The sequence below is a fragment of the Coregonus clupeaformis genome, chromosome 14, assembly GCF_020615455.1.
Source record: "Coregonus clupeaformis isolate EN_2021a chromosome 14, ASM2061545v1, whole genome shotgun sequence".
Classification (NCBI taxonomy): Eukaryota; Metazoa; Chordata; class Actinopteri; order Salmoniformes; family Salmonidae; genus Coregonus; species Coregonus clupeaformis.
In genome coordinates this window covers 41,855,558-41,880,416 of record NC_059205.1, presented here as the reverse complement: position 1 = coordinate 41,880,416, position 24,859 = coordinate 41,855,558, and the positions used below count along the sequence as shown (strand labels likewise).

Genomic DNA, 24,859 nt, shown 5'->3' with positions numbered 1-24,859 from the left:
AAAGTAGTGTACTATAAAGGGAATAGGGTGCCATTTGGGACGCAGTCTTTACTCTGTGACTGACTCACTGCATTGTGCTGACTCTGGTGTGTTTGATGCTGTTCTGTTGTATAGAGAGTTGCTACCCAGTCGCCACCCCCTCCTCAGAAGCCCCCGTCCCCCAGCTTTGAGCTGGGGCTCTCCAGCTTCCCCCCGCTGCCTGGGGCCACAGGCCACCTCAAAACCCCTGAAGACATGTTTGAGAACAGACTGGCCAGCATGGTAATAGTAACCACAAAGGACAGGGTCAGTATCTACCAACACAAGCTCTCATCTCCAGGCCACCATACTCAGTGTGTGTCCCAAAAGGCACCTGTGTCCCAAATGGCACCCTATTCCATATATTGTGTGCTACTTTTGACCACGGCCCATAGACTTTTGACCAGGGAATATGGTGCCAATTGGGACTCAGCCAAGCTCTTATCTCCAAGCCACCATGCTCAATCACACAGCTCAACAATTCAGCTTTGCCGTTAGTAGTATTGTTTTTCATGTATTTTTGTGTCGTTCCGTTCCAGAATGTAAGCGTTGATGCCAGCTCTCCAGGTGCCCTCCCCTCAGGAGGACCCAAGGAGCCACTAAGGACGGTCATTTCTCCACAGCCCCCGAGCCTCCAGCCCGCTGCTCCCCCGAAACCAGCACCATCCTCTGCCCCTGTCCCTGTTCCCTCCCAACCCGCAGAGTGAGTATAGGACACACGTGTTTCCCTTCATATAACACTTTGGTTCAAAAACCCTATTCCCCCCCACCATCAAAACGTGTAAGCATACCCCCACTAACATCATACGATTTGTATAGAAAAACAGAGCAGTGTGCTTCATCTCATGCATATCTTTTATCTCACCCTTGTCTCTCTATTTCCTTGTCAGTGTGTCCCATTTGAAAACATGACACACCATAGTTGTCAAAACTGAATTTGTGTAGAGAGAGAACTTAACTGACTCAGCAGCATTTCTTGTCATTCACATCATTGTGTGATGTAAATATGTTTGTTTTTCAGGGAAGTGAAGGTTCTGGAGGTGAATCAGAAGGAGACTCGGGTTTCTCTCGAGCGGGACACTACCACTCTGTACACCGCTAGCAAATCTGTTCAAGTCAATGGTACTGCTACAGTAAGTACTGGTTCACCAAAGCTGTTTAAAGCATTTAAACATAACCAGGTGCATTTTTTATATTATTAGCTGATAAAGATTTTTTGGTAGTCAGAGATACAGGTAACTGCCCAAATAAAGGGAACACCAACATAGTGTCTTAATAGGGCGTTGGGCCACCACGAGCCAGAACAGCTTCAATGCACCTTGGCATAGATTCTACACGTGTCTGGAACTCTATTGGAGGGATGCGACACCAGTCTTCCACAAGAAATTCCATCATTTGTTGTTTTGTTGATGGTGGTGGAAAACGCTGTCTCAGGCGCAGCTCCAGAATCTCCCCATAATTGTTTAATTGGGTTGAGATCTGGTGACTGAGACGGCCATATGATTTACATTGTTTTCATGCTCATCTAACCATTCATTGACCGCTCGTGCCCTGTGGATGGCGGCATTGTCATCCTGTTGGGGCATAGCCATGGTAGCCAAAATAATTACCTGCCCAGCATTTTTATACACGACCCTAAGCATGATGGGATGTCAATTGCTTAATTAACTCAGGAACCACACATGTACGGAAGCACCTGCTTTTAATATACTTTGTGTCCCTCATTTACTCAAGTGTTTCCATTATTTTAGCATTTACCTGTAGATACTGATTTGTGGTTGGTAATAATCATCTTTTTTTTTTTTTACTTTAATGTGTGTCAAACCAGTGGGCATAGTCAAAGTCCTATGAAATGAATCACCTACAAATATAGATTTCGTTTTGTGGTTAGGAACTGCGAAAGCCCTCTTACGCTGAGATCTGCCAGAGGATTAAAGACCACGCTCCGAAACTACAGGCCCCTAAAGAGGCCAAGCCAGCCAGCAGCGCTGCCTCCGCAGGAGAGGAGAGGAAGTGCACTGACGCAGCCCCAGGGGACAGGGGTGATCCAAAGGTCCCCAGAGAGACATACCCAGGCTCCTCCAAGCCAGCCACCCCAGGCAGACCCCGAGAGGTCCGGAGACCGACCGGCCGGTGGCCTTCCCCATCCCCCCACCACCCAGGGAAGGGTCCCAGCAGCAAAGATCTCAACACCCCCCCAAAGTCCCCGCAGTAACCCCCTCCCCCACTGCAATCAAGTCAATTTCACAACAAACACGTGAGGGAGAAAGAAATCTGAAAAAAAGTCAGGGCTATTCAAATACAACCTATTCCAAAATCACCAGTCATTCACAGCATAGAGAGGACACCTTTCTGGATCAGGGCTTGCAGACAATAGCACTTTAATGTGCATATAGAGCACCGTTAATAATTTTTACATATTTATTTTTGGAGGGTTTATTTTTTTCATATTTTTTCTTCATTATTTAGTGTCAATCCGAAAACGTACTCCTGTTCAGATTAGTGGGATTAATTAATATGTCTGAACTACTTTCCAAGGTAGTATTGTGCGAGTAGATAGGTCATCAGTGGAAGCCAACAACAGGTGAATGAAAGGAAGCAGATAAATGACAGAGTAGCTGTTTCCATGTTATTCGTTGTGACTGTGAGGTGATGTCTGTATGTCTTGTATGCTGCCTTGTTAAGCGGTGATGTGATTCCATTGCAGGGTGTGATGATCACTGTCAGTCAGACATGATGGCTGCGTCCCAAATGGCTCCCTATGTAGTGCACTACTTTCGGTCAAAAGTAGTGCACTACATACGGAATAAGGTGCCATTAGGGACGCATCTTTGATGTGTTTTACGTAATTGCGTTCATATTCAAGGTCAACTAGTCTAGTCTCATTTTACGGACTTGACTGAAATCCTCAGAAGACCTACTTTCTGAGGGATTTCACCACCCGTAGTCATTTATCGAAACTAGATTACCTTTTTGCCAACATGGAACACTTTATCTCGTTATAACACCAGCATATGAGGAAAATATGTTTATTTGCATACTGGTTTTGATCGTTATTACAAGTACTACTAGTTGTTGCATGCTGGTGGTTTTATGAGCGCCTTAGACTTTCTTTATCTAGTATTTCTTGTGGTAAATGTTGTCCAATGCAGGAGTCTGTTTCCTAGCCGTATAAAGCACATTGTTTGTTAGTCCTCATTGAGAGGCACTATCAGGGTCAGTAGAAATCTACATGTATTTTGATCTCGGAAAATAGCAGATGAGGGTCGTTCCACCAATTCGGTGCCTTTTGAGATGTGTAACTTGGTCCAATTACATTTTGTTCACCTAATATTGACTTTGTCATAAAGAGCACGTAAAACTTCATTAACACTTTTTCCCCATCTCAACACGTTAAATAAAAAAAATGGTGCCAAATTAAGTAACAGGATTGACTGTCGCAGAATTGACAATTTCATTTCAGATCAGCCATAAATCCAATTTTTAAAGGGGGAATGGAAGCTTGCTGTGTGCAACAGGGAGTGGCAATTGATTGCAAGCTTCACAAAAATGTTTAAGTTAACATTTCTAGCCTGTCTATCTATGGGTAACAGGGTTGATGTGTTATGCTCGACTCGCTCAGTTTTCCAACACATAACACCAGAAAATGGCCAAAAAGAATAGAACCAGCTCACCTGCTTTTACACTATGATTTGACTATTAGATGTTCAATGTTTAGTTAGGAAAAAATATATTTAAAAAGGAATAGTTTTACTATATTAAAATGATAGTTCAGTTCACGTAACAGGGTTGACCTTTAAATTGAGGGACAGACTAAATTAATCACTAATCACAACAAATAAAAAATAATCTTCAGATATGACAGTCAAAGCAACAAATTAACTAGGGCTTTACAATGATGGGTTGAAATAATCGAAGTCACGGAGGGATTTTGAATTTAGGCACTTTAAGCAAGTCTTCATTCAATATTAAAAATTAGATTTATTGAATTCTCCATGTGGGCACTTCATTTAATATAACATACTTTTAAAATTCAATATTGATGCACCATTTATACTTTAAATATCAAAGGGCAATCATTTCGTGGAACGACCCATAAATTAATCACATGGTGTCGATTGGTGCCTCTTGTAGACTATTTTCTTTCTCTACTATTTTGCTGTGAAACAAGCATGTCAAAGACTAGTTCAGCGGGCACATATGTTGGCAATGGATAGGCTAGGCTGCTGAGGGGAGGACGACTCATAATAATGGCTGGAACGGAGCAAATGGAATGGCATCAAACACATGGAAACCATGTGCTTGATGTATTTGATATCATTCCACCTACTCCGCTCCAGCTATTATCACAAGCCCGTCCTCACCAATTAAGGTGCAACCAACCTCCTGTGCTCAGCTACCATTTAGGAGTCGGCAGTAGGGTTTTGGCAGGGTGCAGTGACTTCATTCAAACAGTGGGATGGTTTATTTTAGATAGCTATGGTGCTAGCTAGAGGATGATCCTGGAACTTGCTACTTCAATTAATCTGGTACTGTACTTAGATAATAATACTTGATACACGTTGTCAACTAAACTTTGCACTTTGTTTTGCTTCTGGATTAATTGTTAAGAAATCCATATTTTACCTGCATACAGAAGCAAAAGGTAACCTAACATGTAAAGACAAATATGGAAAGGTCTGATGGTCACATAAGCCCTTAAAAATGTCAGTTATACAACAAATTGAGATTTTTTTCCCTAAAGGATTTCAACTGTCTTCTTGCCATTTGACTTGTGCATTATTATAAAATGTTGTGACAGGATAATCAGCTTTCAGAATCTCTCAAATGTTGACTAATTGTATTAACCTCTATGTGGATAAATTCACACAAGTTAAACTTTTTTTGTTTACTGCCATGTAAATGCAGACTAGACATACTTCCGTGCATGCTGAGAATAACAACTTTAGTCTTGGTATTTTATTTTGTGCACACAACCTATGGAGTCCCACTAACCATGACATCTTTTTGGAGTGGCAGTTTATTTTATTGTTTTGCTTTTGAGGTAGTCATTTGTGAAACCACTGGTGCGTGGTGTCTTTGAAGCTGTTTCAGCTTCTTATTCAGTATTACAGTAGCTAATTGTAATGTGGGTTTACACGTTAGAGAATGTGTACACCTGGTGGCTCAAATGGGAAAATTAAGTGGAATTGGTTAAAAGAAAGAAGTGACATTATTTCCACTACAAATGTTATACATGAAGGTAAACCATGAGGCAGCCATTTTAGAAAGAAGGTATTGCTTTGGTCATTGGGTGACAGTCAGAAGAGTAGTAAATTGGACCCTGTGAGCATGCAGTGAATGACCTTTGACCTGTTTGGATACTGTGAACCTGAGCAGCTTATAGATAAGTCCTTTCAGTTTGGACTAGAAGATGTTGGGCAGAGGAGGCAGCATTCTTGGGTCGTTCAAACTCCTTCCCCCCCTCACATACAGTAGAAGTGCCCCGGATGACTGCAGGATGTCACTCAATATTTTGTTTTAGCATGCTTTTTCTCTTTTTAGAATGCCTTCTGTAGATTTCTCCTGGCTCTCCATACAACAACCATATAGCTTCCAAATTCCCCTCTGTACTCTGCATAAATGTGGAAGTAGACAAAAATACATACAACGTGGAACTTGTGCACTTCTTTAGTGTCTCATTGAGGTCTTCCTGCAACAAGGAGCTACCATTGAATACTCTGCTTAGAAAAGAGGTCTCATTTTGGAGAGAGGAGACATTGCCTAAGTCACAGAATGGCGTGTACTGATAGTCATTGCTGCTTTTGATTTTGGTTTGCAAAAACATTATTTGATTCTGAAGGACTGGGATGCACTTGGGTGGGCAGTCTTTAAATTGCAGAGTTTTGATTTTGTTTTTGAGTTTTTTTCTGAGATATTAAAGACATGATTCACCATATCTGCTTATTTATAAACCAATGCTGTTTATTCCATGAGAGATCATAAAAACATTTTATTTTTAAGAAAAAATATATACAAATGTATAATTTCCATCCAGTGTTTGAAAAACTTGAATTTTATTTAAACTTGAAAATGACTTTGCCTTAACTTTTATACGAGACAATTTAGAGTTTATTTCTTTTCAAACCCCAAAATGTTACTAATGGTGACACATTGAAATGTTTAGTCATACCAAACATCACAAGTCTTACTAGGTCTTAAAGTACAAATCTAGCAGCATTTTTTTTGGTTTTGTAAAATTGTACGAAAATAATCTAATTTGATTAACCTTGTTTCTAGTTCCTATTTTAAGTTTGTTTTGGGGAAAATATAAATCCTGTAAATGCAAAATAGTAAATACTGTATCAAATATGTGCACTTTGAAGTGTGTGCTTTGCTTGTACAGTTGTAAATACTCCTAAAAATATAAAGAGGTACCTTAAAATGATTTAAAAAATATATATTGATCTTGTTGAAATATTAATGTTGCTTTTGAGCTGGATGTAGGATAAAAACTAAATGTTGTGATTTTGAATTTGAATAATTGTTTTCTATAAACATTTTTCTATTGTTCTGGTGTGCAGAATTGCGTCTCCCTCACTTTGCGACTTGGGCAGGTTGCCTGATTGTAACTATTTAAATGTCATTCTCATTCCATGTCCTTGTTGTTTCTCAACCCCTGGTAGACAGATGTTTTCTGTTGGCCAGCCTCACTGTGCACAATGAGAAAAGGGAAGTACCTACCTGTCGTACAAACACACATCCTTAAATGAAAGCACAAAATCAGTACTATTGTCTGACAGACTGTGCTTATAGCAGTCTGTTGTGTGATTTAGCCCATACGAGATTGATTTATGAATCACAGTAAAGCACAGGAACATCAAATCTTTCACACATAACCAATGTCAAGTCCATAGCAGCATACTGTATAATTGTACCAGACAAAGTGATTGAAGCATTGTTGATATTCTGTTAGTTGTTTTTCTTTTGAAGTTTTGTTTTTCATGAAGATGTATGTCAACTGAACTTTCGTAGCCCCCAGAACTAATAACTGTACAAATTCAATTTTCTTTGGTAGGCTTTACCAGTGTTTAGACTCAAGCATAATAGTGTAGATATTTGTACACTTATTTCAGCAAGAAAATGAGTTTTCTGGCACATACTGTATAACATATACTGTGCATTGTCTTTTTATCAGTTGATCACATGTGGACTGCATTTGTCTGTGCCATTAATTTGTTTCAACCTGGCAGTTTGTTTGACTTGTACTTTAGTTAAATGCTTGCCATTATATTTTGATATTTGTTACTGAGGAAGTGTAGCTGGTCCAGAACTATATAACTGGGAATAAAAATCTGATACCACTGACATTTAGGCAAAGTACTCATAGCAACCTGCATCTGATCTGGCTAATGAAGTCGTATGTACATTTAAGCTAGTCTATGCTAGTAGGCCTATCTAATGCTAATGCTGTTGTCTTTGCAGATTGGGTATTGATATGTTATCGGGCTGGGCACTGAGTTTGTATGAGAAAGTGTGTGTGAGTGTTTGTTAGTGAGAAGTTTACCATCTGGGGTCAGCAGAAGTATAAAACACGAATGCAAAGTTGACTGAAAGTTGAAGTAAAGTAAACCAAAGGGTGATTCCTAAGTTGAATGCACCAATTTGTAAGTCGCTCTGGATAAGAGTGTCTGCTAAATGACTTAAATGTAAATGTGATTGCCAGCCAGGTGTGTGCAGCATGATGAACAGAAAAGGATTCTGTTGTTGGTTTCTCTCTCCTGAAGATGATGGCACTGCTTACCGTACGAAATACTGGAGTGTTTAACTTTTTCTTCTTACTTTTGCGTGCACTACTAAAGCCCTATTGTAATGTTCGGGATGTTCTTGTGCACAGACAGTGTCTCTCATATCAAGCAGGATCGTTCTCCCTGCCCAGTTCGCTTCTATCTGCTTCGTCTCACCAGTTTGATAGTGCCATGTATTTTTTGCAACGGTTGCAGCTTGTTGTAAATTGACTGTGTGTAAAGTGATGTTACAATGCACCAACTGACTGGAATGAGACTAACCAATTGTCTCACTATCAAATCACTGTGTTCAATTAACTCATTTTTACGCTAACAGCAGTGGACAATCGATGACTTGATGGGGAGAAGAACCTAAGAACAGTAACAGACAGTTGTTCGAGGTTTCTTTGAGGGCTTTTGATTTTTGTCTTACCTATTCTTCCATTAAGACTGGAATCAAGCGTACATGTCAACTATTGATCATTTTAAGTTACTCTTGTGTCATGATGTAAAACTGTCTAATTTGGAGAGGAAAAAATGTAGCTTACTGAAAAATAAAGATTTAGGCACTGTTAATGAGTTCTCTCCTGATTGTGTGTGTCCCACAATGTGGGGGTTGGTCCAGCGGGATGAATGAGTTAGCCAGCTAACTGTCCTAAATATTGAGCAATATACACTGTGTACAAAACATTAGGGCATAGACTTCCAGGAAAGACACCAAGTGTCTTTCCATGACATAGACTGACCAGGTGAATCCAGGTGAAGGCTATGATCCCTTGATGTCACTTGTGAAATCCTCTTCAATCACTGTATATGAAGGGGAGTAGACGGGTTAAATAATGATTTTTAAGCCTTGAGACATGGATTGTGTGTGCCATTCAGAGGGTGAATGGGCAAGACAAAATATTTAAGTGCCTTTTGAACGGGGTGTGGTAGTAGGTGCCAGGTGCACCGGTTTGAGTGTATCAAGAACTGCAATGTTGCAGTGTATCAAGAATGGTCCACCACCCAAAGGACATCCAGTCAACTTGACACAACTGTGGGAAGTGTTGGAGTCAACATGGGCCAGCATCCCTGTGGAACGCTTTAGACTCCTTGTAGAGTCCATGCCCTGACGAATTGAGGCTGTTCTGAGGGCAAAAGGGGGTGCAACTCAATATTTGGAAGTGTCCCTAATATTCTTTATACCGTGTAGACTTGAAATGGTATAATTGACTTAAAAATCAATGACCCATATCCAAGTATAGCTTTCTAAATTAACCAGAAAATAAAGGCATATGACTGTCAGTTACGTAGCTGGCTAAGTTAATCCTGCTTTCTGGAACACCCCACAGCTTCTCTCTATTTATTTTCTAGTGCTAGATTTGCTTTCTCGCAGAAATTGCCTGGAAGTTGGTATTCTACCAGGGTTGGTTGTTTTTGGCCATCCCATTCAATCTGCACATGTTATAATGCCATGAGCCATTGTCCAAAAACTGAAGGGTGGTTCAGAAATTCCTTGTTTTTTAATGTACTTTTGTCTTGGTTTTCAGCAGGCAAGTTAACACACATAAAGCCATTGTCCATCCACCACATATCCAAGCCTAGGGGAGTGCTGTTCTGTATTCCATGCAAAATACTAGCCACATGGTGGCAACATATTCACACAAAGACATCTTGGAGGATTTGTTCCATGTCACACCACAATCCTATTAGGGTAAGCCAGTGTATCACTCCCCACACAAAACCATAGGCTTCTTCAGCTACCTCTCATGGGTCCACAGTTTGATTTGATCCGGTTGTCTTGCAGCTGCAGCCATTTTGTAAACAAGTGGACCTGGTCATAAGCTATTTATAACCCCTCTATATAAAATACTTATCCAGTGATAGGCATAAGCCTTTTCAAGCACATGTCCCTCCCACTCCGTTTCCCATGTCATGGCTGTTTTGCATTTTAGGGATACGTCCCGAATGGCACCCTATTTCCTATACAGTGCACTACTTTTGAGCCCCCACAATAGGTATCTGGTCAAAAGTAATGAGCTACAGTGCATTCGGAAAGTATTCAGACCCATTGACCTTTTCCACATTTTGTTACGTTACAGCCTTATTCTGAAATTGATTAAATTGTTTTTTTCCCTCATCAATTTACACACAACACACCATAATGACAAAGTAAAAACAGGTTTTTAGAAATGTTTGCAAATGTATTCAAAATAAACTGAAATATTTCATTTACATAATTATTCAGACCCTTTACTCAGTACTTTGTTGAAGCACCTTTGGCAGCGATTACAGCCTTGAGTCTTCTTGGGTATGATGCAACAAGCTTGGCACACCTGTATTTGGGGAGTTTCTCCCATTCTCTGCAGATCCTCTCAAGCTCTGTCAGGTTGGACAGGGACCGTCGCTGCACAGCTATTTTCAGGTCTCCAGAGATATTAGATCGGGTTAAAGTCTGGGCTCTGGCTGGGCCACTCAAGGACATTCAGAGACTTGTCCCGAAGCCACTCCTGCGTTGTCTTGGCTGTGTGCTTAGGGTCGTTGTCCTGTTGGAAGGTGAACCTTCGCCCCAGTCTGGAGCAGGTTTTCATCCAGGATCTCTCTGTACTTTGCTCCGTTCATCTTTCCCTCGATCCTGACTAGTCTCCCAGTCCCTGCCGCTGAAAAACATCCCCACAGCATGATGCTGGCACCACCATGCTTCACCGTAGGGATGGTGCCAGATTTCCTCCAGATGTGAAGCTTGGCATTCAGGTCAAAGAGTTCAATATTGGTTTCATCAGAGCAGAGAATCTTGTTTCTCATGTTCTGAGTCCTTTAGGTGCCTTTTGGCAAACTCCAAGTGGGCTGTCATGTGCTTTTTACTGAGGAGTGGCTTCCATCTGGCCACTCTACCATAAAGGCCTGATTGGTGGAGTGCTGCAGAGATGGTTGTCCTTCTGGAAGGTTCTCCCATCTCCACAGAGGAAATCTGGAGCTCTGTCAGAGTGACCATTGGGTTCTTAGTCACCTCCCTGACCAAGGCCCTTCTCCCCCGATTGCTCAGTTTGGCCGGGCAGCCAGCCCAAGGAAGTCTTGGTGATTCCAAACTTCTTCTATTTAAGAATGATGGAGGCCACTGTGTTCTTGGGGACCTTCAATGATGCACAATTCTTTTGGGTGCCCTTCCCCAGATCTGTGCCTCGACACAATCATGTCTCGGAGCTCTATGGACAATTCCTTCGACCTCATGGCTTGGTTTTTGCTCTGACATGCACTGTCAACTGTGGGACCTTATATAGACAGGTGTGTGCCTTTCCAAATCATGTCCAATCAATTGGGTTTACCACAGGTGGACACCAATCCAGTTGTAGAAACATCTCAAGGATGATCAATGGAAACAGGATGCACCTGAGCTCAATTTTGAGTCTCATAGCAAAGGGTCTGAATACTTATGTAAATAAGGTATTTCAGTTTTTTATTTGTAATAAATTTGCAAAAATGTCTAAATACCTGTTTTTGCTTTGTCATTATGGGGCATTGTGTGTAGATTTGACTTTATTTAATCAATTTTAGAATAAGGCTGTAACGTAACAACATTTGGAAAAAGTCAAGGGGGTCTGAATACTTTCCGAATGCACTGTATATAGGGAATAGTTTACCATTTTGGGACGGGGCCTTGGTCTGTTTCCTATTAAAGTACAACTGTTGGGAGATCAGCATAAAAGTGTGGGTTTACAGTTTTCTTTACATTACAGTTTTCTTTACACAATGTTTACATTACAGATTTCTTTACATAATGTTTACGTTACAGCTTTCTTTACATAAATGTATATGGAACATGATAATATCAGATGTAGAAATGACCCCCGGCCTGCTCCATATATGCACCGAACCACCCACTCAAAAACAGTCCATTGGCCTTTCCACTCCTTCTCTCTCCCTGAGAGTATTCTTGCTGTGTGGTTAGGTAGGCTCGTTTTACTGCACATGCACATTGTAATAATCACATTTTATTTGTCACATGCTTCGTAAACAACAGGTGTAGACTAACAGTGAAATGCTTCCTTACGGGCCCTTCCCAATAATGCAGAGAGAAAAAACAGAAAAATAATAACACAAGGAATAAATACACAATGAGTAACGATAACTTTGCTATATACACAGGGTACCAGTACCGAGTCTGTACAGGGGTACGAGGTAATTGAGATAGATATGTACATATAGGTAGGGATAAAGTGACTAGGCAACAGGATAGATAATAAACAGCAGCATGGCATGAGTGAAAAGAGTTAGTGCAAAAAGGGTCAATGCAGATATTCAGAAGCTGTTCAGGGTCCTGTTGGTTCCAGACTTGGTGCATCGGTACCGCTTGGTGGGCGGTAGCAGAGAGAACAGTCTGACTTGGGTGGCTGGAGTCTTTGAAAATTTCTAGAGCCTTCCTCTGACACCACCTGGTTTAGAGGTCCTGGATGGCAGGGAGCTTGGCCCCAGTGATGTACTGGGCCATACGATCTACTCTCTGTAGCGCCTTGCGGTCGGATGCCAAGCAGTTGCCATACCAGGCAGTGATGCAGCCAGTCAAGATGTTCTTAATGGTGCAGCTGTAGAACTTTTTGAGGATCTGAGGGCCCATGCCAAATCTTTTCAGCCTCCTGAGGGGGAAGAGGTGTGGTGGTGCCCTCTTCATGACTGTGTTGATGTGTGTGGACATGTGATGTGGTGTGGACACCGAGGAACTTAAAGCTCTCGACCTGCTCCACAACAGCTCTGTTGATGTGGATGGGGGTGTGCTCGGCCCTCCGTTCCTTGTAGTCCACGATCAGCTCCTTTGTCTTTCTGATGTTGAAGGAGAGGTTGTTGTCCTGGCACTACGCTGCCAGGTCTCTGAGCTCCTCCTGTAGGCTGTCCTCATCGTCATCAGTGGTCAGGCCTACCACCGTCGTGTCATCTGCGAACTTAAATGATGGTGTTGGAGTCGTGCGCGGCCACGCAGTCGTGGGTGAACAAGGAGTACAGGAGGGGACTAAGCACACACCCCTGATGTAATGCTCCTCAGGTTACGCTTTGTGCTGGAGGTGAAATATTGTACATCTTTAAAGCAGACATTGTGCACCAGAGAGCGTGAGAGGGCAGTGAGACAGGGACAGTGACAGTCATACCCCACCCCATTGCCAGCAACATTGCTTGGCAATATTGTCTAAAGAAATTGGGCTTTACATGTAGGCTTAACTAACTGCAATGTCATCGTGTAACTCAATGTTTTATGTTGTGTGGTATTCATAAATGCATGAATAGGGTCATTCTATGAAAATGGTGGCATTCCTGTCCCCCGCCTTAACCACCAGGAAAAATGTCAGAGAATGACACAAAATGTTTTTGTTTTAAACACCCGTGCGTCAATCTAAGTAACATAATAAAATAATCCCCATCAAAATCCATTAGTTTAAGCTAGAGATATCCGTTTTTTTGCGTAGGCTGTGTCTCAATCCACCGCATCGGCATATGTCGGCCTTCTGCATCTGTGGTGGAAGGTGGCCGAGCTACAGCGGTGTTTGTCAGACCATGAGACATCCTGAAAAACGTCTGTAGCGTCCGAACGGTCTGAAGGTAACCTATACAAACGAATGGAAGTATGGCGGTAGTTTTGTGGCACAAAAAATATGGGGTTAAATGTCTAAAAAAATGTAAAATATATCTCCTAGATATAGGACAAACACTTCAAAACCTTATTCCTTATGATACATTTTTAACTGTCTATTTTGCCATTTATTAATGTGTTATTCAGTGTGTTTCTATGGGCTATAGAGACGGCTTAGACTTTTAGAGGTTAATTGGTGTTTTATTGTTAATAAAACATATAATCAGACAGTTATAGTGCAAACATTTGTTTTATATACTGTATATCATAGAACACGGTCAGTACCATGAAAATGTCTTGTCCGTCAGGCCATGTGTTGTGGTTTTGTGACATATTTTGAGTAAAAAAATATATTTAAATGTCATTATACAAAGGAAAGTATTATAGTTATTTAGTGGATTACTTAAAAAAACTAAAAGATCAACTAAATATTGTAAATAATTTACAGGGAATAGCTGTCCCTCAATTTCATGTCACTGGTGTTACCCCATTATATATAAAAAATAACACATCCTTGCCAACTTCTTCCTGGGTCAAAGGTTAATTGGAGGCAGGGCTGTTTTGAAAAATATATGGTGAGTCTGCACTCTCTCTTCATATGTTAGCAATTTGATGATTAATTTGGTAATTTCATGCTAAGCTTTAAAAAATATGTCACTGGTGTTACAAAGTTTATAGTATGGGAAAAGGAAAATTGATTAAAATAATTGATCTAATCTCATTTATTTACAATTGAAGAAGTGTGGTTTGAGCTACTGTGGCCGCCATCTTAGATATTCTATATTTTCTTCAGATTTGTTACTGGTGTTACCTTCACTGGCGTTAATGTTCCTGCTGGTTTTAATGGAATAGTCTGAAGATTTGTCACTGGTGTTATAATAGAAACATTTGTTTTATTTAAAGTAAATGATTACTAATAAAAACAAATCTTAATATTATCATTAACCTTTGTCATTGGTTATACTGTATATGCAAAGTAAATAGTCAAATTATATTCTGGAAAGCCTGAATTGTCATTCAATTATAGGTAACACCAGTGACAAAAAGGCAACACAAGCATTTTTTTCAATTGAATGCAGTAAAAATACATTGATGTCATTTATTTTTTACTTAACACTGCTAAGTAAAAAAAAGATATACAGTTGCAGTCAAAAGTTTGGACACACCTACTCATTCAAGGGTTTTTCTTTATTTTTTACTATTTTCTACATTGTAGAATAATAGTGAAGATATAAAAACAATGAAATAACACATATGGAATCATGTAGTAACCAGAAAAGTGTTAAACAAATCAAAATATTTTATATTCTTCAAAGTAGCCACCCTTTGCCTTTTGACAGCTTTGCATTCTCTCAACCAGCTTCATGAGGTAGTCACCTGGAATGATTTTCCAACTATCTTGAAGGAGTTCCCACATATGCTGAGCGCTTGTTGGCTGCTTTTCCTTCACTCTGCAGTCCAACTCATCCCAAACCATCTCAACTGGGTTGAGGTCAGGTGATTGTGGAGGCCAGGTCATCTTATGCAGCACGCCATCACTCTCCTTCTTGGTCAAATAGCCCTTACACAGCCTGGAGGTGTGTTTTGGGTCATTGTCCTGTTGAAAAACAAATGATAGTCCAACTAAGCGCAAACCAGATGGGATGGCGTATAGCTGCAGAATGCTGTGGTAGCCATGCTGGTTAAGTGTGCCTTGAATTCTAAATAAATCACAGACAGTGTCACCAGAAAAGCACCCCCACAACATCACACCTCCATGCTTCACGGTGGGAACCACACATGCAGAGATCATCCATTCACCTACTCTGCGTCTCACAAAGACACGGCGGTTGGAACCAAAAATCTCACATTTGGACTCATTAGACCAAAGGACAGATTTCCACCGGTCTAATGTCCATTGCTCGTGATTCTTGGCCAAGCAAGTCTCTTCTTATTGGTGTCATTTTGTAGTGGTTTCTTTGCAGCAATTCGACCATGAAGGCCTGATTCACGCAGTCTCCTCTGAACAGTTGATGTTGAGATGTGTCTCTTACTTGAACTCTGTGAAGCATTTATTTGGGCTGCAATTTCTGAGGCTGGTAACTCTAATGAACTTAAAGTAATGATGGACTGTTGTTTCTCTTTGCTTATTTGAGCTGTTCTTGCCATAATATGGACTTGGTCTTTTACCAAATAGGGCTATCTTCTGTATACCCCCCCTACCTTGTCACAACACAACTGATTGGCTCAAACACATTAAGTTCCACAAATTAACTTTTAAGAAGGCACACCTGTTAATTGAAATGCATTCCAGGTGACTGGTTGAAGCTGGTTAAGAGAATGCCAAGAGTGTGCAAAGCTGTCATCAAGGCAAAGGGTGGCTATTTTGAAGAATCTCAAATATAAAATATATTTTGATTTGTTTAACACTTTTTTGGTTAATACATGATTCCATATGTGTTATTTCATAGTTTTGATGTCTTCACTAATATTATATCATGTAGAAAATAGTAAAAATGAAGAAAAACCTTTGAATGAGTAGGTGTGTCCAAACTTTTGACTGGTACTGTATATATATATATTTTTTTTTATTTGCTTGTCAAAATGGGGGGGCGGGAATAAAAATGGAACAGTTGAGGGGCAATGGTATGTTCAACCATCATGACGTTGTTCTGGATTGAGAGAGGGGGTTAAAATCTCGAACAGTTCTTAAAGTGGGTATTTGGCGCCCTCCTAAGGGTTCGAATGTGGGCTCGTGTTTGCCTATGAATGTGTGGCAGCACAGAGCAGTGAGATCACAGTACTAAAAACGGGAGGCAACGTTAGTGTATCCTTCAGCAGCACTGTCAGAGTTTGGAATTACAGCAGCAGTACCTTTTCTTACTACAGGGACAACCAACCATGGCGGGACCTGAATAAGGACGCGAGCAAAGCGATATTCGTATTCGCCCAAACACTTTCCGCATTTCTATTTCCCACTCAAGTCGCTCCTCTTTTGCCCTATGCATCGGCGCTCTGCGGAGAAAGGACAGTCAGTGTTGAAAGACTTTACTGGACTCATTGAGGAGAAGAAGAGAAGAGAAAGACACATAATTTTAAAGCAGAATGGCGGACCGTGATACGTTACCCCTTCCTTTAGAGGTGCGAGCCAGACTTGCTGAGCTGGAACTGGAGTTATCAGAAGGTAAGCAATATTTAATATCCCCCGATTATAGTTATTATATACAGCAGAATTAGCAGAAAAACGGACATAATTTGCTGCAGACGAAAGGGAAATCTGTGTGGGAATTCATGGATGGAACTAGCGCGCATTGAGCAGAGTACTGCCGCAAATTCATGTTGAATCAAATCAGGATACATTGCTACATAATATCAGGTTCATTGTACTTTTGTATCACACCACAGTGTGCATTGTACTTATCAGATTTTGGCTATTAGAAATAGAAAGATTGTGACCTTGAAACAAATCAATACGCCAATTTAAAATGGATATTATTGTCAAATGTATCAACTGATGGCATTTTTAGATTGATTAAAGGAATTGTTGAGAACTCATATTTTTAGTTGTTACAAAGTAGCCTAGTCCACTCTTATTAGTGTTGACTAAACGTCACGTTTATCATGTGACATTTATTTCAAAGTGGCTTTTGAAGACAGAAGTACACATTATTTTGCTGTCAAGTTGACCATGGACTGAACTATAGCCATGTTCTTGAATTTGACATGTTCTTTCAAATTTGTTAGGGTAGGCCTACAATTATAACCGACACTATACATGTAAACTGCATTCTGTGTCATGCTTCAGGTGCAAGAGCCGTTAGTAATGTTTTTGTAGTTTCTCGTGGGGAGTTGTGAGCATAAGCAATTGTCCTGTTTATTTGCAGAGCTCAGCCATTTATTCCGAAAAATATTTTAACACAAAATGCACATACCTGCTCTCTTTTGTGGTCCATTACATTTTCAAAAGCAATGGGAAGGCTATACACAGTTATTTTAGTGTATATATGGGCATGTTGATATTGCCCTCTTTTTGTATTTAGAGTTCCATTGTTCAGTGTATTCAAATATATATCTTGGTGTTTACCTAAGCCTAATTGAGTCCATATCTGTGAGGACAACCTTGGGGGATGAGATGCAAAAACGTTGAGTTTTTGACCAATGTAAGTTACATTTCATTTAATTCACACCATGCTATATCTGGTGGAATAATTATCATCATAACAGGGTTAACTCACTAGACTAGACTGTGTTTTGGAAAACCATGAGTCTAGTTAGTTATGAGAGTTATCCAGCATCAAATATAAAGACCTTCTGGAAATAGGTGCCCTATTGCATTATTTATTTGCTTAGTAGACTATGTCCTTATCCAGCACAATATCAAATGCAGAGTTATTGAACTCTAAGACTTTGACCTATATTCACAGCTCAACCTCTTTGACTGGGGCTCCTGAGATCAAACGCCTTGGGTAGATAGTGATAGGCTACTGCAGCTCATAAACTCAGTGCTGGAGTGCTGATTTAGGATGGGGGGGGGGGCACTTGATACATACGGCCTAGGTGTTCTACAAAACATGGTTACTGTTTCATTGACTCATTGTAACACTGATAGTCCTATGTGAGCTGATGGTATTCACACCACTCTCTTGGAAGTGTATTCTCAGCTTTGCTTAAAGACAGACACCCCACAGAGTGTTGAAGAAGCTGCTCTGGGTTTCATTATTCCCAACTGAGCCATTCCACACATGAAGCTGCTTCCCAAATGGCACCCACTTCCCTACAGTGCACTTCTCTCGAGCAGAACCCTATGGGCCCTGGTCAAAAGTTGTGCACTAAATAAGGAATAGGGTCCAATTTGAGACTATATTTTAGGAATTAAGAAATGTGATCGGATACTGGTCAAAACAGGTACATACACGTACATGCCTTGAGTCCACCTGCTGTGAACCAGGGAGATTTGTGATGTTCTTATGTGGACAGAGAGTATTAACGGAGGTCAGTCAGCAAGGCCTGGCACGCCAACAGGTGTCTGGACCGACCTTATCTGATTGTCAGGTGAATGTTAACGTCAAACCAGTCCACCAGCTGTCCCCTCAGTGCACCTTGATTTACACTACATGACCAAAAGTATGTGGACACCTGTTCTTCGAACATCTCATTCCAAAATCATGGGCAATAATATTGAGTTGGTCTCCCTTTTGCTGCTATAACAGCCTCCACTCTTCTGGGAAGGCTTTCCACTAGATGTTGGAACATTGCTGCAGGGACTTCCTTACATTCAGCCACAAGAGCATTAGTGAGGTCGGGCACTGATGTTGGGCTATTAGGCCTGGCTCGCAGTCGGCGTTCCATTTAATCCCAAAGCTGTTCGATGGGGTGGAGGTCAGGGCTCTGTGCAGGCCAGTCAAGTTATTCCACACCAATCTCAACAAACCATTTCTGTATGGACCTCGCTTTGTGCACGGGTGCATTGTCATGCTGAAACAGGAAAGGGCCTTCCCTAAACTGTTGCCACAAATTTGGAAGCACAGCATCGTCTAGAATGTCATTGTATGCTGTAGCGTTAAAGATTTCCCTTCACTGGAACTAAGGAGCCTGAACAATGAAAAACAGCCCCAGACCATTATTCCTCCTTCACCAAACTTTACAGTTGGCACTATGCTTTGGGGCAGGTAGCATTCTCCTGGCATCTGCCAAACACAGATTCATCCGTCAGGACTGCCAGATGGTGAAGCATGATTCATCACTCCAGAGAACGTGTTTCCACTGCTCCAGAGTCCAATGGCGGAGAGCTTTACACCACTCCAGCCGACGCTTGGCATTGTGCATGATGTTCTTATGCTTGTGTGCGGCTGCTTGGCCATGGAAACCCATTTCATGACGCTCCGGACGAAACAGTTATTGTGCTGACATTGCTTCCAGAGGCAGTTTGGAACTCGGTAGTGAGTGTTGCAACCGAGGACAGATGATTTTTATGCGCTACACGCTTCAGCACTCGGTGGTCCCATTCTGTGAGCTTGTGTGGCCTACCACTTCGCGGCTGAGCCGTTGTTGCTCCGAGACGTTACCACTTCACAATAACAGCACTTACAGTTGACACGGGTAGCTCTAGCAGGGCAGAAATATGAAAAACTGACTTGTTGGAAAGGTGGCATCCTATGACTGTGCCACGTTGAAAGTCACTGAGCTCTTCAGTAAGGCCATTCTACTGCCAATGTTTGTCTATGGAGATTCCATTGCTGTGTGCTCGATGGCTGAAATGGCAGAATCCACTAATTTGAAGGGGTGTCCACATACGCGTGTGTATGCATGTATGTATGTGTGTGTGTGTATATGTATATATATATATATATATGTATATATATATCTATATCTCACACACACAGTTGAAGTCGGAAGTTTACATACACTTAGGTTGGAGTCATTAAAACTAGTTTTACAACCACTCCACAAATTTCTTGTTAACAAACTATAGTTTTAGCAAGTCGGTTAGGACATCTACAGTGGGGCAAAAAAGTATTTAGTCAGCCACCAATTGTGCAAGTTCTCCCACTTAAAAAGATGAGAGAGGCCTGTAATTTTCATCATAGGTACACGTCAACTATGACAGACAAATTGAGAAAAAAAAATCCAGAAAATCCCATTGTAGGATTTTTAATGAATTTATTTGCAAATTATGGTGGAAAATAAGTATTTGGTCACCTACAAACAAGCAAGATTTCTGGCTCTCACAGACCTGTAACTTCTTCTTTAAGAGGCTCCTCTGTCCTCCACTCGTTACCTGTATTAATGGCACCTGTTTGAACTTGTTATCAGTATAAAAGACACCTGTCCACAACCTCAAACAGTCACACTCCAAACTCCACTATGGCCAAGACCAAAGAGCTGTCAAAGGACACCAAAAACAAAATTGTAGACCTGCACCAGGCTGGGAAGACTGAATCTGCAACAGGTAAGCAGCTTGGTTTGAAGAAATCAACTGTGGGAGCAATTATTAGGAAATGGAAGACATACAAGACCACTGATAATCTCCCTCGATCTGGGGCTCCATGCAAGATCTCACCCCGTGGGGTCAAAATGATCACAAGAACGGTGAGCAAAAATCCCAGAACCACACGGGGGGACCTAGTGAATGACCTGCTGAGAGCTGGGACCAAAGTAACAAAGCCAACCATCAGTAACACACTACGCCGCCAGGGACTCAAATCCTGCAGTGCGAGACGTGTCCCCCTGCTTTAAGCCAGTACATGTCCAGGCCCGTCTGAAGTGCATTTGGATGATCCAGAAGAGGATTGGGAGAATGTCATATGGTCAGATGAAACCAAAATATAACTTTTTGGTAAAAACTCAACTCGTCATGTTTGGAGGACAAAGAATGCTGAGTTGCATCCAAAGAACACCATACCTACTGTGAAGCATGGGGTTGGAAACATCATGCTTTGGGGCTGTTTTTCTGCAAAGGGACCAGGACGACTGATCCGTGTAAAGGAAAGAATGAATGGGGCCATGTATCGTGAGATTTTGAGTGAAACCCTCCTTCCATCAGCAAGGGCATTGAAGATGAAACGTGGCTGGGTCTTTCAGCATGACAATGATCCCAAACACACCGCCCGGGCAACGAAGGAGTGGCTTCGTAAGAAGCATTTCAAGGTCCTGGAGTGGCCTAGCCAGTCTCCAGATCTCAACCCCATAGAAAATATTTGGAGGGGAGTTGAAAGTCTGTGTTGCCCAGCGACAGCCCCAAAACATCACTGCTCTAGAGGAGATCTGCATGGAGGAATGGGCCAAAATACCAGCAACAGTGTGTGAAAACCTTGTGAAGACGTACAGAAAACGTTTGACCTGTGTCATTGCCAACAAAGGGTATATAACAAAGTATTGAGAAACTTTTGTTATTGACCAAATACTTATTTTCCACCATCATATGCCAATAAATTCATTAAAAATCCTACAATGTGATTTTCTGGAATTTTTTTTCTAATTTTGTCTGTCATAGTTGACGTGTACCTATGATGAAAATTACAGGCCTCTCTCATCTTTTTAAGTGGGAGAACTTGCACAATTGGTGGCTGACTAAATACTTTTTTTCCCCACTGTACTTTGTGCATGACACAAGTAATTTTTCCAACAATTGTTTACAGACAGATTATTTCACTTATAATTCATTGTATCACAATTCCAGTGGGTCAGAAGTTTACATACACTAAGTTGACAGTGCCTTTAAACAGCTTGGAAAATTCCAGAAAATGATGTCATGGCTTTAGAAGCTTCTGATAGGCTAATTGACATAATTTGAGTCTGTTGAAGGTGTACCTGTGAATGTATTTCAAGGCCTACCTTCAAACTCAGTGCCTCTTCGCTTGACATCATGGGAAAATCAAAAGAAATCAGCCAAGACCTCAGAAAAATAATTGTAGACCTCCACAAGTCTGGTTCATCCTTTGGAGCAATTTCCAAACGCTGGAAGGTACCACGTTCATCTGTACAAACAATAGTACGCAAGTATAAACACCATGGGACCACGCAACCGTCATACCGCTCAGGAAGGAGACGTGTTCTGTCTCCTAGAGATGAACGTACTTTGGTGCAGAAAGTGCAAATCAATCCTAGAACAACAGCAAAGGACCCTGTGAAGATGCTGGAGGAAACGGGTACAAAAGTATCTATATCCACAGTAAAACAAGTCCTATATCGACATAACCTGAAAGGCCGCTCAGCAAGGAAGAAGCCACTGCTCCAAAACCGCCATAAAAAAGCCAGACTACGGTTTGCAACTGCACATGGGGACTTTTTGGAGAAATGTCCTCTGTTCAGATGAAACAAAAATATAACTGTTTTCTCATAATGACCATAATTATGTTTGGAGGAAAAAGGGGGTGGCTTGCAAGCCGAAGAACACCATCCCAACCGTGAAGCACGGGGGTGGCAGCATCATACTGTGGGGGTGCTTTGCTGCAGGAGGGACTGGTGCACTTCACAAAATAGATGAGGAAGGAAAATGATGTGGATATATTGAAGCAACATCTCAAGACATCAGTCAGGAAGTTAAAGCTTGGTCGCAAATGGGTCATCCAAATGGACAATGACCCCAAGCATACTTCCAAAGTTGTGGCAAAATGGCTTAAGGACAACAAAGTCAAGGTATTGGAGTGGCCATCACAAAGCCCTGACCTCAATCCTATAGAAAATGTGTGGGCAGAACTAAAAAAGTGTGTGCGAGCAAGGAGGCCTACAAACCTGACTCAGTTACACCAGCTCTGTCAGGAGGAATGGGCCAAAATTCACCCAACTTATTGTGGGAAGCTTGTGGAAGGCTACCCGACACGTTTGACCCAAGTTAAACAATTTAAAGGCAATGCTACCAAATACTAATTGAGTGTATGTAAACTTCTGACCCACTGGGAATGTGATGAAAGAAATAAAAGCTGAAATAAATCATTCTCTCTACTATTATTCTGACATTTCACATTCTTAAAATAAAGTGGTGATCCTAACTGACCTAAGACAGGGAATTTTACTAGGATTAAATGTCAGGAATTGTGAAAAACGGAGTTTAAATGTATTTGGCTAAGGTGTATGTAAACTTCCGACTTCAATTTTATGTATGTATCTCTTAGCCAGGGTGTATTAATTCTCTGGATGCATTCCCTGTGGGCTCTGGTCAAAAGTAGTGCACTATAATAAAGGGAATAGCGTGCCATTTGGGACACAGCTTCTGACTCTGTCAGACCACTGATTTACACGCTAAGGGCTTATACTGTTTTATAGTTTTACTGAGGCTGTGGGGATGTAGGACTAGCCTAGACTGTATACATACATAGTGGCATCACTAGTCAAATGTGCCATATCTGAAGCAATCAGATTGGTAAAGAAATCAGTCATGCAATATCTTCTCCTGATAAGTGAAAAGATTGACAGAGGCTGCTAAATAGCATATTATGTAAGAGGCTGTAGGGATGTTGGGCTATAAATACATGGTTTGGTTAATCACTAGTCAAATGTCTGAAGCAATCAGATTGGCAAAAAATATTTTTGTGCAACATGTACTTCTGTTATGTTTGGTTAGCATACCGCTTGACACATGCACCCTTTTTATGCAATAACAAATCACTGAGCTCGATTATCACTAATGCCCAATAGTGTCATGACCTCTGCCTCAGAGTTCAATATTGTTATGCTGTCCTGTCTTAAACACATTCTGTTTCATTGATTCATTGCTGTTCACACACCAGTACCCTATTGACATAGCTATTGCATAAACGTTGAACTGTCAATAAACTCACTTGGTTAACTTAACTCACTGGTTCCATCAAATAGAAGTTGTTCAACACCCGAGCCTAACACATACAAAAATTAAGATCCTACATTTGTACTATGTTGTACAGTGCATTCGGAAAATATTCAGACCCCTTGACTTTTTCCACATTTTGTTAGTTTACAGCCTTATTCTAAAATTGATTAAATAGTTTTTTCCCCTCATCAATCTACACACAATACCCCATTATGACAAAGCAAAAACAGGTTTTTAGAATTTTTTGCAAATGTATTAAAAATAAACAACTGAAATGTCACATTTACATAAGTATTCAGACCCTTTACTCAGTACTTTGTTGAAGGACCTTTTGCAGTGATTACAGCCTTGAGTCATCTTGGGTATGACGCTACAAGCTTGGCACACCTGTATTTGGGGAGTTTCTCCCATTCTTCTCTGCAGATCCTCTCAAGCTCTGTCAGGTTGTATGGGGAGCGTCGCTACACAGCTATTTTCAGGTCTCTCGAGAGATGTTCGATCGGGTTTGAGTCCGGGCTCTGGCTGGGCCACTCAAGGACATTCAGAGACTTGTCCCGAAGCCACTCCTGTGTTGTCTTGGCTGTCTGCTTAGGGTCGTTGTCCTGTTGGAAGGTGAACCTTCGCCCCAGTCTGAGGTCCTGAGTGCTCTGGAGCAGATTTTCATCAAGGATCTGTCTGTACTTTGCTCTGTTAATCTTTGCCTCGATCCTGACTAGTCTCCCAGTCCCTGCCACTGATAAACATCTTCACAGCATGATGCTGCCACCACCATGCTTCACCATACGGATGGTGCCAGGTTTCCTCCAGACGTGACACTTGGAATTCAGGCCAAAGAGTTCAATCTTGGTTTCATCATAGCAGAGAATCTTGTTTCTCATGGTCAAGAGTCCTTTAGGTGCCTTTTGGCAAACTCCAAGCATGCTGTCATGTGCCTTTTCCTGAGGAGTGGCTTCCGTCTGGCCACTCTACCATAAAGGCCTGATTGGTGGAGTGCTGCAGAGATGGTTGTCCTTCTGGAAGGTTCTCCCATCTCCACAGAGGAACTCTGGAGCTCTGTCAGAGTGAGCATCGGGTTCTTGGTCACCTCCCTGACCAAGGCCCTTCTCCCCCGATTGCTCAGTTTGGCTGGGCGGCCAGCTCTAGGAATAGTCTTGGTGGTTCCAAACTTCTTCCATTGAAGAATGATGGAGGCCACTGTGTTCTTGG

The 24,859-nt window shown here is 41.4% G+C and overlaps 2 protein-coding genes across 8 annotated transcripts in view; both read left to right on the top strand.

Moving 5' to 3' along the window:
• LOC121580880 (la-related protein 4B) overlaps positions 1-3,726 on the top strand; it is a 36,071-nt gene extending 32,345 nt beyond the window's left edge. For both annotated transcript variants that reach the window (XM_041895999.2, XM_041896000.2), the window contains exons 14-17: positions 115-285; positions 558-721; positions 1,040-1,151; positions 1,910-3,726. In XM_041895999.2, coding sequence (XP_041751933.1) covers positions 115-285; positions 558-721; positions 1,040-1,151; positions 1,910-2,233 — 771 coding nt within the window. In that variant the 3' untranslated portion in view covers positions 2,234-3,726. The remainder of the gene's footprint in view (positions 1-114; positions 286-557; positions 722-1,039; positions 1,152-1,909) is intronic.
• A 12,443-nt stretch (positions 3,727-16,169) lies between these two features.
• Positions 16,170-24,859, top strand: part of LOC121580881 (disco-interacting protein 2 homolog C-like) — a 227,888-nt gene continuing 219,198 nt past the window's right edge. For all 6 annotated transcript variants that reach the window (XM_041896007.2, XM_041896005.2, XM_041896003.2 and 3 more), the window contains exon 1: positions 16,170-16,549. In XM_041896007.2, coding sequence (XP_041751941.2) covers positions 16,471-16,549 — 79 coding nt within the window. In that variant the 5' untranslated portion in view covers positions 16,170-16,470. The remainder of the gene's footprint in view (positions 16,550-24,859) is intronic.